We start from the raw sequence: 15,113 nt of genomic DNA, 5'->3' as shown, positions 1-15,113 counted from the left end.
GTGGAGTCAGTAAAATGAGCCCACTATGTCTACTGGATTTAATGAAATCCATTCAGAGAAATAAGCCCAGCTGATTTGATGCTTTCCCCCAGCTGGTGAATATCTACCTTCAAACTAACATCAACCTGATGCTTTACAGTGAATATCTGGCTGGTGATCTAATGTGTGGGCTTTGTGCTGACCTGATTAATTACCCCAAAGACACTGTACAGTGTGTAAGCCTTATCATTCATTCACTGACATCTGCTGAGACAAGTCTGACAGATCTTGATGGCATCTCGTCTTTTGTGATCAATTTAGTCACTAGAGTACAGTCTGAACAATAATTTAACTTGTGCATAATATGGTCTTTGCTGTGCAAAGTGGCACCTCTGATTCCCCCCCTGAAGGTTAAGGCATTATTACATAAAAGTATATTCATTTTTCTGTTGTTATTGGAGGTGATCATTCATTCAGTGGTAGTGGCCCACCTAGGCAGCTAGGGAATACCCTGCATCGTATTTGACCTTTTAGTGTTTTGAGGCACACTAAAGGAGATAACACATAAGCATAAACAGTCTTGAGAGGAGTTAACACCAGCCTTCTCGTCTCCTGCAGAGGCAGCAAAAGCTGCTCACCAGTCAGCCATCAGAGGCCTGGTGGTGGATACCCCCCCACATCCAGCCCTGGGTAATATTGTTGGTCCAGCAGCAGTGCTGTCCAGTGTCCCCCCTCCATACCAGCCGGTCAGTGTGCGACACCTGGACTCCCAGTCCAGTTCAGAGGAGCCCCAGGATTACCTGTGGCTGGTCAACTGTGAGAGCAAAAAGCCTGAACCCAACAGGTGAGTTGGTTTGTGTCCGTGTATGCTTATATTGTATGTATGAGTCTCCATATTCACTGTGCTGGAGTATTATACTGTGACAGCAGCTTCTCTCTGTACATTTTTCCAGCCCATTTATTCTTTTTGTACATTTCATCTGTACTGCCACTCTCGTCCTTGTCTCTGCTGTGTGGTGTGTAGCTCTGTGCAGCTTCACTCTCCATTGGAGGGAGACCAGGAGTATTTGCTCCTGGAGGAGTGTGAGAGCAAGACTCTTCCTCCCCAGGCTAGTCTGTGAGTGGCCAGCCATCCAGCTGGAACTGCCTGCTTGTGTGGAGTGCAGCACATGTATTTAAAAAAAAAAAAGCATGACAGATCAACAGACACACACAAATACTTCATACACTCTGCTGTAGATTTAAATGGCTTCTGTTGATGATTGTTAGTGCTGGATTTGAGTTTGAATAAGAACAGAGTCAGTTGTACTTTACCTAACACTATATTGATTTTGTCATTTCCTGCATGTCCAGAAATGACCCAACATCTATCGAGAACCTCGAGTCCTCCACACCAAAACGACATGCAAATATGGCAAAGATACCAAAGACTCTAGTGATAAGAGATGTCTGTATTTAACTTAAGGTTACTAACCATGGCTTGCAGACAATGCTGTGGAGACTTAACGTGACTGATTGGATTTCTTGGCTTCCCTAAATCAATTATGGATATTTAATTCTCTGGTGTATATGTTTATTGTCTTCTTAGAGCCCATGCTGAGTGTTCCAAGTCTACCTCTTCAGAGACAGACCTGAATGACAACCTCCCCTCTCACCGCACGCCCACATCCTCCACCTCCTCAGCTAAACACACCTCGCACAACGGCTTCTTCCCACAGCACCCGGCCCCTGCCTCCGCTTCTTCCATCTACGACTCGCCTCCATCACGCGGTGCTTCACTCTCAACTGACAGCGGCCTTTACCACCTTCCTCGCAGCTACTCCCAGGACACTGTGCTGCTCCCAAAGTCAGCCTCCTCCCCTTTGGCCCATCCGGACAGCGGGGACGGCTCTGAGCTCTACGTCTTCAACACACCGTCACGGAAGCCCTCGATGGAGACACAGATGCGCAACCTTTCCATCAGTTATGATATCCCACCTACACCTGGCGCAAACTGTACATACCAGGTGCCCCGCACTTTGTCGTCATCCACAGGGGTCGGAGGCTCAGAGGGTGGGGGAGATGTAGTACCTCCTCCCCGACCACCCAAGCCTTCACTCAGTTCCACCTCAGGACCGCCACCACCCCCTGCTGAGCGTTCACCTACGGACACCTATTGTGTGCCTCGCTCAGCGTCAGAGACGGACGGAAACTACTGTGTGCCTACTAGTGCTGGAAATAAGGCTTTACGCAGCAACACTATTGGCACTGTGGACTGTTCACGAATCCGCAAAGGTTTGTGTCAGGGAGAGTTCTGTTTTTTCTTTTTAGTTGTTGGAGTAGAAGTTTCATATGCATTGGAAAATTGCTTCATGATCTCGAAATATTTAAATCTAAATATAATGTTTAACAGGACACACACATTTATAAAGACACTTTCCTTCCTTTTGACCTTTATTGGCTGTGATATTTTTCCTTAAGTAGGCACGTTACAAATGGCCTTGTAAGGCTTTTGCACAGCTTTTATGTGGGCATTTGGTACCCTTTTCACTTTCTTTTGATGGATGATAAGAGACATCACCAGAGCTCTTGGCACGTTTTTTTCCAGCTGCAATCCCTATTTTCACCTTTACTCTTCTATCTACAATCCATTAAAATTGTCAAAAGCCTATCAGACCTGAATACAGAGCAGACAGTTTTCTGCAGATGTCTTTTGGGTTTTGACGTTGGTTTGTGCAGCAATTCCAGTCACATACATCGGTTATAATACACAGTTCTAACATTTAAAAGCAAGAAAGATACATTAAGAATCACGTTTGCGTGACATGAAGAGAGAAACTTGTGGAGTAAGGATGGACTCAACATAATGTAATCTTCCACCTTCTCCTCCCTCTTGTGGTGACAAATGTCATTACAGAAGTATTAGTGACAAGATAATTGTTTACAAAAACCCAAGAGAGTTTCAAGTCTTTGGTGAAACTCAGTATTCAGTCTTAACTGTGCTGAACACTTGTTAAAGCTGTCAATCTAGCAGTCATTGCACAATTAGTGAATATCCCAGGTTCATCAGATGGTGCGTTGTGTGAATTCACATTGAATGGAGTTGAGGCTGTTGTGAATATTTCTCTCGACACGAAACTGGGTTGAAGGATTTATTTCTGCTCTGCATCTTGATGGCTGATAAACAGGCCAGGATGTCCAGAGGTGTGAGGGGATCCAAAGTGAACATACGCTATAAAGAACAATTGAATAGGAGTAACAACTTAGGTGAATTACTAAAAAAAGCACAGGATTTCTTCTGGCCCATTTGAAACTGTATTTTTGTTTATTCGGGGGCAGTTACAGTATTTCAAAGTTACATTTCTCATTGTAATTATTCCCCGTCATGGTCTTCCTCCACTTAGTCTTCCTCAGCTCACACCCTCATTTGCCTTGCAGGCTTTTCCTAGCACTGCTGTGGTTCTTGTGGCCGTAAGTGAAATGCATTAGCGACTGCATCAGTGCCTAATGAGAATGCAAAAAACGATAATAATGGGCTACACAGTAGAGCCCGTACATATAGCTTCTGAGCTCTATCCCACTGAATATAATATTCTGTACACATTCATGAAAACGCATACAGTATTTTGATTAGGCTTCTGTCGTGTGTTTATTTTTGGGGGGGATTATGTTATAGCATAGATAGGGTTGTAAATCAGCATATAGCTTTGATATAGGAAGTGTAGGCTAATATTATGTAAAGTGCTCTTCATTTACTGATAAAATCATTGAGTGTTAAATATCTACTCTAGTAAACGTATACTGCAATTATGTGTATATTTGGTAATTTTATTTGTTTTGCAGATTTCGGATCCCAGGACTGCTATGACATTCCTAGATCGTTCCCCTCGGAAAAAAGCTGCTCATTTGACTTCAATGAAAGCTTCAACAGCTACTTTGTAAGTGTTGTTCCAAGGTTCACTGGTTTATAAGCTCTCAAGCAGTGGCTGACTGCCTAAAGGGAGGTTTTTGTGTTTTGACTGTGGGTGTTTTGACAATCTTGATTGTTTGCTGTGTTAATAGAGACATAACATTTTCAGAGAAAATGCAATTTTTCTGCTTACAATAAAGTTAAGACTTCTCTCAGCTGCTTTTACAATACCCAGTACTCACTGCAAATGCTGCATTCCTATCTCTGCCTCATGACGCAGCATCACGCAGTAGAGATAAAAAATCCCAGGGTGGCAGGGAAAGCCATCCATGTATAGTATGGTATTCTGTTTTCTTTATTGCTGCCCAATGGGATACTGCACTGCTACATAAATAAGCCTGCTACATGCAGTGTTCCTGGATAATTTCTACATTTTCTTTTTCATTCAAGGAAAGGATTTGTGCACAAGCACAATTTTGCATGTAGGTGACAGTCAAAACAATGGCTACAGTCATATGTAATAAGAAGGAGAAGCATTTGAATTATTAATTGGACTGTTAGTCCCCAGGCTACTGCAGCAACGTTTTTTATTTTAACTACTTTATTTTAGAATTTCATTGTGGATCAAAGAAACATACAGTATAGAATTGATACAAGTCATACTGTAGCAGTGACTTATTACACTGCTAGATTTATACAAAGACGTTGAATTAAACATGATAGCAGTTGATTACTGTTATAATGTTTGCATTGACATTTGTTGATTATTTCTGTTTCTGTTTGATTCAGATTAGTCTTTATCATTCTAGCCAGCAGTTTTGCTTCTGGCTAGATCACTCTTTAACATTAAGGCTAGCAGTGCTGCTGGATTACTGCTGGCCTTTGTCTCCTGCTAGATTGATTTTCTGTTTTCACAGCCTTTCAGAATTTTTCTCTGTGTATATCAAAAAACAATATCTAACAAAATCTAAATGTGTGTACAGATGGCTGCTCAGTGTTTTGTCTGTTAATGTAGTGTTAGACACCAACTATTTTGTAAAGACATTGTTGAACATTTTTACTGTTCCCCTGTGACCTGAGTTTAGAGGCAGCCTCATACCAGCCATGTCTATCGTTTGTTTGTGAACTTGTGTGTATGCCTTGTTACCCTCAGAAAAACAAAGGAATGATGCCAGTGGGTAGCCAGTCCACAGAAGAGGTAGACCAGAACTATGTGCCCATGAGTGCCAACTCCCCGTCACACCACCACTCAGGCAGTTTGTCAGAGCCAATGCACGAACCGAACTATGTGCCCATGACCCCAAGCACCATGGAGTTCTCCTCCTTGGGAAAGCAGGTCCCCCCACCCGCCCACATGGGCTTCCGCTCCAGTCCCAAGACCCCTCCTCGCAGGCCAATGCTCAGTGACTGCCAGCCCCCACCTGTGGACCGAAATCTCAAACCTGATCGCAAAGGTGAGAGGAAAACGGGTGTGCATGCATGTGTAGCTGTGACTTGATTCAGGAATATTCTGTAGGTTTGTTAAGTTCTTGCTGTGGGGTTGATGTGTGTTGAAGTTTATTGTTGCATTTAACTTCCTTCAGTATGCTCAGTACTAATACAACAACTGACCGTGCTTTGTCTCAGACTCATCTGCTACTCTCACAGTGCTGGCTCATGGTCATTAAGCCATTTGTACAGAATTCCATCATTTCCAACCATTCTCAAAGCAGTGTCTGTCTTCATCTTACTTTAGTTGCAATTATTAATGTGGAAAAATATTTTATCTCAGTTTGTCTCCCTTGGTTTATCTGGTGTATTAAATGCCACCATCTTCTTCTGCGCCTGCCCTTGACCAGCTTATTTCACCTCTTGATGAATTAGTTTAGTGCCTGCTACATCCTCTTACATCCAACACAGTAAGCTCCTTGTCGAAAACACTTTTGTTCCGAGCTCAAGAGGCCCTGTAGACTGTTTTGGAGGGGGCTGGTCCCTGTGCCATGGAGTGACCGAAGCCCGGAGTGGTCACCTCCGTCCCCTTTGTTCCCTTCATCTGAATAGAGCTCTTTGATGAAAGACCTAATAGCTAGGGGAATTGCAATCTGGATTGAAAGGCTGAGTAATGGGCTACGAGAGAAAGAGAACTGAAGGATGTCAGGGATACAGGGAGTCATCACGTAGGCAAACCAATAGCCAGGGCTGTCGCTAAAGAAAATAGGACATGTTATGGAGTTTTATATTTCCCAGTGGGGAATCCTCCCATGCACAACTTGTTTTTTTTTTTTTTTTCTGAGACCGTTGAGCCAGTCATCTCCAAATTTGGCCTGCATCATCTGGGGGCTACCATGACTAAAAGTTATAAAAAGATTTTTATTACTCCAAATTATCTGGCTGCTATACTACAGGCCAACCAGTTTCAGTTTAATTCATACTTAAGCTTATAGCTAGCAAAATTTAGTTCGCTTGGCTACTTGGATCTTTGATTTAACTTACTTGGATCTGCTATTAGCCGTATTTTGTATTAGCACGTAGACCAGCATGAAGCACAGGGAATTTGGAATCTTTTCAGCAGATGTTCTTGAATATTAGAAGTACTTTTCTTCGGTTTCAGTCTGAATATCATGAACAATAGTGAGTAACATCACTATTGAGAAGCACTGACATGAGATATCTATGTTTTAGGTAGAGAGTGTGGGTAAACACATGCTCCTTTCCTTGAATATAATGAATTTCTTTATTTACCATGAGCCATGCAACATTCCTCTGTACTGTGGACTAATTCAACTCACTACCAGCTATGTTCATCTTCTGTGCACTTCTCTCTGCTTTGGTTGTCTCAGCTGTATGTCGTGAAGGCTTTTAACATCAGGCCAGCAAACCGCTTTTACTTTATTAACACTATGATATGAGATTGTGGCAGGTTTAGGTTTTTGCTCTTGTCAGCACTGCGGAAAAGTGTTCTGATCAGTGTGTTAATGTAAACGGAGCTACATTATGAGCCTCGTCAGTAAGTTACTCTGTTCTGCAGATTTGTATGTGCTCTTCTCAACATGACATGATTTCTCAGTGTACTGTCAGTGCTTATACACAGCTCATCGTGCATGCACAGCTGTGATGTCAGTCTTTGTGTGGGAAGCCGTGGTGCATGGAGTGAGGTGCATGTTGGGCAGTATGGGTCTGTTGTTGTCATGACAATCATCCTCTTGATAACTGTGCTGCACAAAAAGGTGACTGGGTGTACATGAGGGTGTAGTTTTGTTGTCCAGAAAAGTCTCGTCTTTTGCTTTGCATGGCAGGGCAGTTGTTACAGTAGGGCTTAACTGTTGTGATCACCAAAAATTTCATAATGAGCAAAGTCTTCTTTCACCAATCAGGTCAGAGTCCTAAAATAATAAGAGCAAAAGGTGTCGGTTTAGAGCGAACCGACTCTCAAACCGTAGGTGAATTCCCGAGGGGACGACGCAAGGGTAGGTACTCCACACTGAACTGCCACTGTGTATCTGAAAACTTTCCATTCTTTGACCTGTCCAAACTCTACTTCATCTCGACTCTTTGCATGCTGTAAGTAGTGAACTGTGGGGTTTCTCTTGTTTCTCAGGCCGGTTGGTTCTATAAGAGATTAACCATGTGCAAACCAGAATCAATTAAACTGTACCTTTAATACCTCCAGAGCTACCCAAAAAGGTTTAAAATATAACATGGGTGTCAGAGCTGTTGCATTAATCCAGTCTTATTATTTTAAATCCCAGCAGCAGGGGAATGAGTGTGCACCATATGCATGGTGGATTGCACTTGATTTTCACAACATGGGTTTTAAAATAAACTGTTACTACCACCTAACCTAAACATCCCCTCACTCTGGTGTGACTACTTACAAGCAGTCAACCAAATAACTTACTAACATTTCTCTCTCCAAAGACTTCTTTTTGTGATTTTGTTTGCAGTTTCACATATTGTGCTTCCAAACACACACGCAGATGTAGCAACCACAACAGAGTTATTGTCACAAAAACACTCACATGGCTCTGGAAAGTAGGAGATAGTCCTTCAGGAGGAAATTGAACAATGATATCATCTAATGAAAGGGAGACTCACATAAATGACCATATCCACTCCCCTGCTTGTGTGCATACAGTATGTGCTGGCTGTGGCTACCTTCCTAAAGGTTTTAGTGACAGAAGCTGTGGGTAATGAGAATTCATGGTGAACATTTACTGTATAGTGAGTTGCCATATTAGGCTCTGATAACATTTTAGCTGTTACATTGTACGCAATTTTGCATTCTACATAAGGCCCTTTCCGTTTTTATTATTTTTCACCCTTTTATAGGAAACAGATTGGTTCAAACTACTTTTCACAGATTTAATGTCCTCACACCTGCAGTTGTTGTTTTCCCTCTACAAAAGTCTCACCACAGTTTGCAATAAAATAAAAAATTGTGAAACTAGAGCTGAACTGCATACTTTTGTATTTTCTATTTTATATACTTTTGTAGTTTTCAGCTGTTTGTTGTTGTTCAAAATAAGCACTGATAAATTCAGAGAAGAGCTGTAAATGTACAATGTACATTCATTATGCAGTCATTTGTTCCAGTGTTGATCTCCATTAGAAATTATTTTAGGATTATGAACACAGGTTGATTAATTCCACATTGTATTCAACTTTTTATTGCTCTTGACCTTTGTCAGCCGTACATGCATGCAGCTTAAGTGTGTGACTTACTGGTATGTGTACCTTCAGGAAAACCTGCTCCACTGGAGATTAAACCACTGCCAGAATGGGAGGAGCCCTGTACGCCTGTCCGCTCGCCTGTCACACGGTCATTCGCTCGGGAGTAAGTATCTGAAATGTCCTGCAGCATTTGTCATAATTCTACAAAAACTGCTAACAACTAAGGGTATGTTCACACTACTCCGCTGTCCTATCAGCCCTCTTTCTATTTTTTAGTTTGAAGTCAAGTGGGGGAGGCTGTCAGAAGAGGCACTTGGCCTCACTTACTAGGAGTGGAATGCTTTTCAAAGTTGAGAAAAATGTCACTTTTTAGAGGAGCGTAAGGCACAGGACAATAAAAATATATTGCTGCTCTTCATCTCCAGGTGTCTAAAGCAGCTGATGTCGTTATGGAAACAGAAACACGAACAGTTTGTTTTGTAGGATAAAGGTTATTTGGTGTGAACATTCCCTTTTGTAGTGGATACTATAACTAAAGAAGTAGGCACTAACACTTCATGCATTACTGTAGTCATTTTGTGACCAAAGTAGCACCACTCATACAAACCAGTCAGGGATATGCCTCAGAGCTACATTATACTGAATGCAGTTTGTTGGCTTATCTGGGATGAGGTCTATTTATGTGCTTTGTGCTGCAGGGATTCTTCTGCTGCAGTGGTTTGTTGCTGTGGCTGTTATGTCTGTATTATATTTTGTGCCCAGCAGAGACTGCATTTGCCTGTAAGTCAGTGTGTAAACATTGTGAATGCTGCTCAGTCTCTCTAGGTTTCCAATGCCAGCAAGACCCCCGTCAGTGCATAGTACGGCCTCCAGCACTGACTCCGAAGACTGTGATGAGAATTATGTAGCCATGGACTCTAATATGTCCACAGATGAACCAGTATGTAACACACAACTATCCTCTGATATAAGAAGTTGCATGATTACGTTTTTGATTACTTCTCAAATCACAGACGATCAAAGCTACAGAAAAAAAGTTTTTATCGTGATGTGTTTTTTTGTGGTTTGTTGAAACTATTTTATATCATTATTATATATGAAATCTACAAAGACAATTTTCACAACAGAGGCACCATATATACAGTACAGAGAGTTTGTATGAGGCAGACAAAGTTTGCACCTTGCAACCTAGAATGTTAGGCTGTATTTTCTGCACAGAAAGTATTAGAAATCCCCATTTCCAGTTCTTGCTCCTCTCCCAATGGCATACATTAGTGTGGACAAATTACTGGTTGCTGCAGACGGACTCCTCGCCCCCTCCAACTCTTTTCTTTGCAGTTTCCTCTTGTCGTGCTGCTCTGCTTTCTTTATTCTTTATTTTTGTTCTTTTGCTTTTCAGGTATTGTGTTCTTTAAAATGAATGCTTGTTTCGTCAAATCAGTACCCTTACTGTAGTTCAAAAGATCCTTTTTTGTCATTTGGGCATTGGTTGTATGGAATCAAGTTCAGGTGTCTTTTAGTCTTTCAGTACTTTCTGCAGAAACAGGCACAATTGGCTGATGTATCCAGAATAATATTGGGTACATCAGCCATATATTGATGGGATAACATTTCTGTCAACTGGGATTCTTTCTCTTACAGTTTGGGTATTAGATGTTCCATTTTCCTATGTTCTTGCTGTAACAATTTGTTAACTTTTGCTTTGATATTGTCTGCTGACTTCCTGTTCTTCCAACACTCCTGTTCATTTCTTTCTCCCTATTCCTCATTTCTCTGGCCTCACCAGGCTCTGGCTTCATCCATTTTCTATTTTCCAGCATTTTGTTCTTGACCATCTGCTGTTCTCTTTTTTTCCTTTGTCACTACGTCCTTCTCACTCTGTGTAGAGAGGAGTCCTTCTACTGCACAGTCCCCATCACCCCTGTAAAGAGGGAGGTGGAGGAACTTGACACCATAGAGGAGGTGAGCAGGGTTGCCAGGTTAGACATGCATGGCCTGCCCTGTCAGAACACCGGGTTACCAGTTTCAGATGTTAGATCAGAAATTCAGCAAGTACATACTTTGCTGCACTCTTATTAGTACCCAACACTAGCTAGAAACTGTGGCTTGGATAAACAGTTTGCAGTGATTTGTATATATTATATACCGTCACTTTCCTTACAATTAGTATGTCCTAGTTTTGTCACCATCCTAGGTTTAATAAATTCACCCCACTTGTAGTTAGAAATTAACACTACCTATCGGTCCAACATGTACCTAAGTGTTGTCACAATACCAGAATTTTGACTTTTTTTTTTTTTTTTACTAATGCTAAAGTGCTTGATCCTTGATGTTAAGACACAAAGTAATGTCACTGAACCACTGCTTTATTCAATATATACCACTATACCATAAACTCAAACTCTGTAATCTGAACAAGTACCAAAACCCTTTTCAGAATTCAAATGAAAATATGTAAAAATCAGAGTTGCTTTGTATAGGTATTTGTTTTTCATCGGACAGCTTTGAAGCAACTGCAGTTTTGGCATGTTGGGTTGGTTCCCATTTTTGTTGGCTGTATCAGTGAAATGGTGCATCCATGCTTCAGCAAACAAACCTTTCCAGTCTGGTGCCTGTCAGAAATGGGACCAGCTAGATGAAAAAGATGTTCACTGATAACACAAATCAATTCTTATAATGATGATCAACTTCATCTAAATAGTACTATAATTCACTACTTTCTCCAGCCACAACCAGTCCACAAACCATCTGTACCTGTATATGCACCCTTTGAAGCTGGTGTTGAATGCAGTTTGGGCTCACAGACGATGCTTTGTGAAAATACCAACTTTTTGGGAAATCAAATAACAGTCAAATCTCTTGCAATCTTAGCAAACAAATGTTGGTTATTGTGACAATGCTAGATTGTATCAAAACATGAGCTTTGTTTCACTGTGACACTGCCTCAGTGTTCCTCTTCTGTCAATAAAAGTATCCTTTCCTGGCTTATGTAGAACATGAAGCTTGCACCCATTCCTGTGGATGGTGGGAGCAGCCCTATGGTGAAGCCGAAGGGAGACAAACAGGTGGAGTACCTGGATTTGGATCTTGACCAGGGCAAGTCTACCCCACCTAGGAAGGTAGGAATTTATCAACCCCCACATCCTGAGGCATGTGTTAGAGGAATTTTTAAAACCGACCTTTTGTGTATTTTTGTTCTTCAGATGAAAAGCAATGGAACTGGCATGGCAGCGTCAGATGAGCGTGTTGACTACGTGGTTGTGGACCAGCAACGGACACAGGCCCTTAAGAGCACCCGGGAGGCCTGGAACGATGGCCGCCAATCTACAGAGACAGACACCCCTTCCAAAGGACCCAAGTGACCCTGTTGTCCCTCCAAACCCCCAAACCTCTGGGCCTTTAACACTAATTTAGGCTCTGGTTTGTGCTTTGGGACGGTCCAGCTGTCACGTTCCACCTTGGCAAGATCCTTAGTGTGTAGGGGCCAGTGGAGCTTCATAGCCACTCAACTGTCTTAGTTTACACTGCTGTCAGGCCTAGAACAGCACTGTGTGTACAGTTGTAGGAAGGGGTGTGAGCCAGGAATAAGCTGTATGCAGTATGAAAGCAGGTGGAATGACTGGACTTGTCATTGGGGTTTGACTCAAACAGACTCAAGAACTTTGAACATTCACTGCCTCCTATATTGGATTAGAGTTTTTTTGTTCTGTCGTTCACCTTTCAATGGCCAGTGGGCTGATCCAGAGTTAACATTTCCTTAAATTATAATGCTGTTTGATGTTGTTTTGGAGTGTATGTGAAATTACTTGATAACATGATCACAATACTTTGTCAATGCAACACTCTACTAGTTAGCATAGCTGGTTAACAGTGTTGATTTTTCAGTTTCTCCTCTTTGAGCGGGGTGAAGTTTCCTTGGACACTGTTCCCAGGTCAGTTTCTTCACTTAACTATGGTGGATGGCCGAAACTGACGCCGATCTGCGTTTAAGGCAAACTTCAAACCTGATTCCTAAGATAACCCAGTACGACAGAATTTCATAGTTTTATTACTTTTTTCTTTCAATGCAAAGGCAGTTGAACTTGTTCATTTTACATGTAACCAAGTGCTCAATTTTAAGCTTTGGATTTACTCAAGGTTTAATCCACTGAACATGATTTTATTTCCATTTACTTTGTACATGGAGATGCTTCAATCTGTTATAATGGAAGTGCAAAGACTGTACAAAAGTGTTATGTATATAAACAGGAAAAGTGTCCTTTATTTGTATGGAATATCCAGCGTGTTTGACTCGAAGGTATGTGGATTCTGCAGGGTAGAATCCTATGCCTGTCTTCGGTGGTATCAGGACTTGTGATTAGTGAATGAATTACTGTGAGTTTTTAAAAGAACGTGACAGGTTTTCTATAAGTTATGCAAAGGTATCAAACTTAGGCTAGAGAGAGAGAAAATCAGGTACTCTTTATAAATGCATACTAATACAACTATCCATTTCTAATTTATTTCTCAAGGTATTTCATCAGGTGGATGTCATGTCCACTTTTAGCTCAGTATTCTTGATTCATATGGAGGAACATTTGCTAAAGTCTGTTAAAATGCTTAGTTTGACAAGCGGCGGTCAATTAGTTTCACAAGTTCATTGATATTCCTCATTTCTCTCTCCTCTTAGGTTTAATTTATTTCAAATTGAACTGGCATACAGTTTTGGGAAATTGACATCCTTGTGTAGTCAACTTGATACATCTTTTATAGACAGTGCAAAAAAAACTTTGTCTGCATAGATCTGTGCTTTACTAACCTGTGAACTCTCACTCAGAGGTCCCAAGCATGTGCTACCACAAGATAAAATCATTGCTGTACATATTTTGCCATCAATTAGATTAACATGTATCATTTGAAAAATGTGCCTACTAAGTCATCTTCATTCTACTTCACTCTTTCCTTATTGCAGTCTGTTTGTGATATGGACTGCAAAGCTGATGATGCTTTATCTTTTTTAATGAATCTCGACAGAAAATGTAAATTTTAAAAGTGGACTAAATAAAATCCAACCTCTTATGCATGTGTTGTCTGTCTTCAATATGATTTCCATTATGATTGGGAAGTCAAAATGGAAAAGAGAAGATGAAGGAATAGAATAGGAAGTTAAAAAGAAAGTAAGATTCGTACCTGTGCATGCGAATGCTCTTCTGTTTTCTTTCTTTTCAGTCACATTCGGAGTGAAAAATTGATGATACCATTCCGCAAGCACGTAACTTCCAGAGCGAGTTTAAAATCTTTAAAGAAGTGACGTTACACAATGCAGCAACGGGATTATTTAATGTTTCACTTGCACTGAAGAATCTGGAAATATCTTAAGGACAGCGGTAAGTGTTGTTAACACATTGTGACTTGTAGTGTTAGCATTATCTCATTAGCTAGCTAGTTACAGCTTTCACATTATTGAGTTAGCTTAACTAACTCCTTGACTCCAATGCAAGTTAGCTAACGTTTATGAGAAGTCTCAAATGTAAAACATGAGAGACTCACACTGAACCTCCGTTATCATACAGTATTGTTTTCTAGGTTTGGTGAGGGGTCATTTTCTAATTAACTCTAACTAACTAAAAGCAATACATTGGCTGTTTTTCTCAAAGGCAGTGACTAACGTTAGCAAGCTAGCTTTCATCGGTTGGAACTTGACACCTGCTAACTGTCGCCTCCACCCAATTCGGGCTGTGTTCATATACTACGCTATGTTCGTCTGGCCAGTAAGTTAGTGTAAATATGTATTTTTAACCACAAACAGACAATGTAGGATACAATACACCACCCATGTTGCGTGTGTGTGAAACAGATCAGCCCTGTGTGAACTTTCAAACTGCTCTGTGTGTTGAGGGAGTGGGTGAGTGATGGTGACATATTCCCTTGTCAGTCATTCTCTAAGGGACCATTGTTTTTGAAAAGGTCAGAAACCTTAAATCTTAAACTCCACCACAGTGATGAGTGCAATACAATATCTGGAAAGTTGAGCATGAGGGATTGTTTTTGACTTTGGAAACAGCAGCTTGACAAAAAAAACACTGTCAACGTAGTGCTTAATTGTTTCAGAGGCTTGGGTCACGTGACAACAAGTCTTCCTGCTGAGGAAGACTTCGAGATGTCACTCCAATTATGTTGGACCTTGTGTTGAGAAGTTGTGTTCACAGTAAACTTTACAGATGTAGCAGTTTGTTCCTCCAGTGTAAAATATATACTGCTGAAGTGTGAAAGGAACTACAGTAGTACTCATCCAAGTTTCATTGAATCTGCTTTAAAGGAGACTTCAGTGTATTTTCACCCTTGGCCTTACTATTCCTCATTTTTGCTGCAGTTGTCACCGTAGAGCTTTATGCAGCTCATTGTCTTGGGAGAGATGCCCCCAAACCAACACCTCAGAATAGCAATTTAATGTATGAGTCACCTTGCACAGGAACCCAAACCTTTCACTCATTTCCTGATTTTAGCTTGACTCAACTGACCACTAGATGGAGCTGTTGTTTGAAGAACTATATGGCTCTCCTTTGCTTACATGCCTTCCCTTTTGCCCACACCCCTTTCAGTGCAGTCACTTCTC

At 41.2% G+C, this 15,113-nt stretch overlaps 1 protein-coding gene across 1 annotated transcript in view; it reads left to right on the top strand.

The window, feature by feature from the left end:
* Positions 1–13,578, top strand: part of gab1 (GRB2-associated binding protein 1) — a 48,135-nt gene extending 34,557 nt beyond the window's left edge. Inside the window, exons 5-14 of the mRNA XM_070917608.1 lie at positions 598–823; positions 1,004–1,096; positions 1,568–2,253; positions 3,802–3,896; positions 5,022–5,322; positions 7,222–7,314; positions 8,588–8,681; positions 9,335–9,458; positions 11,512–11,637; positions 11,722–13,578. Coding sequence (XP_070773709.1) covers positions 598–823; positions 1,004–1,096; positions 1,568–2,253; positions 3,802–3,896; positions 5,022–5,322; positions 7,222–7,314; positions 8,588–8,681; positions 9,335–9,458; positions 11,512–11,637; positions 11,722–11,880 — 1,997 coding nt within the window. The 3' untranslated portion in view covers positions 11,881–13,578. The remainder of the gene's footprint in view (positions 1–597; positions 824–1,003; positions 1,097–1,567; positions 2,254–3,801; positions 3,897–5,021; positions 5,323–7,221; positions 7,315–8,587; positions 8,682–9,334; positions 9,459–11,511; positions 11,638–11,721) is intronic.
* Positions 13,579–15,113: the final 1,535 nt, after the last annotated feature.

This window comes from Enoplosus armatus, chromosome 2 (genome assembly GCF_043641665.1).
Source record: "Enoplosus armatus isolate fEnoArm2 chromosome 2, fEnoArm2.hap1, whole genome shotgun sequence".
Classification (NCBI taxonomy): Eukaryota; Metazoa; Chordata; class Actinopteri; order Centrarchiformes; family Enoplosidae; genus Enoplosus; species Enoplosus armatus.
The sequence above is the reverse complement of the archived record's forward strand: the minus strand, read 5'-3'. Positions and strand labels throughout refer to the sequence as shown.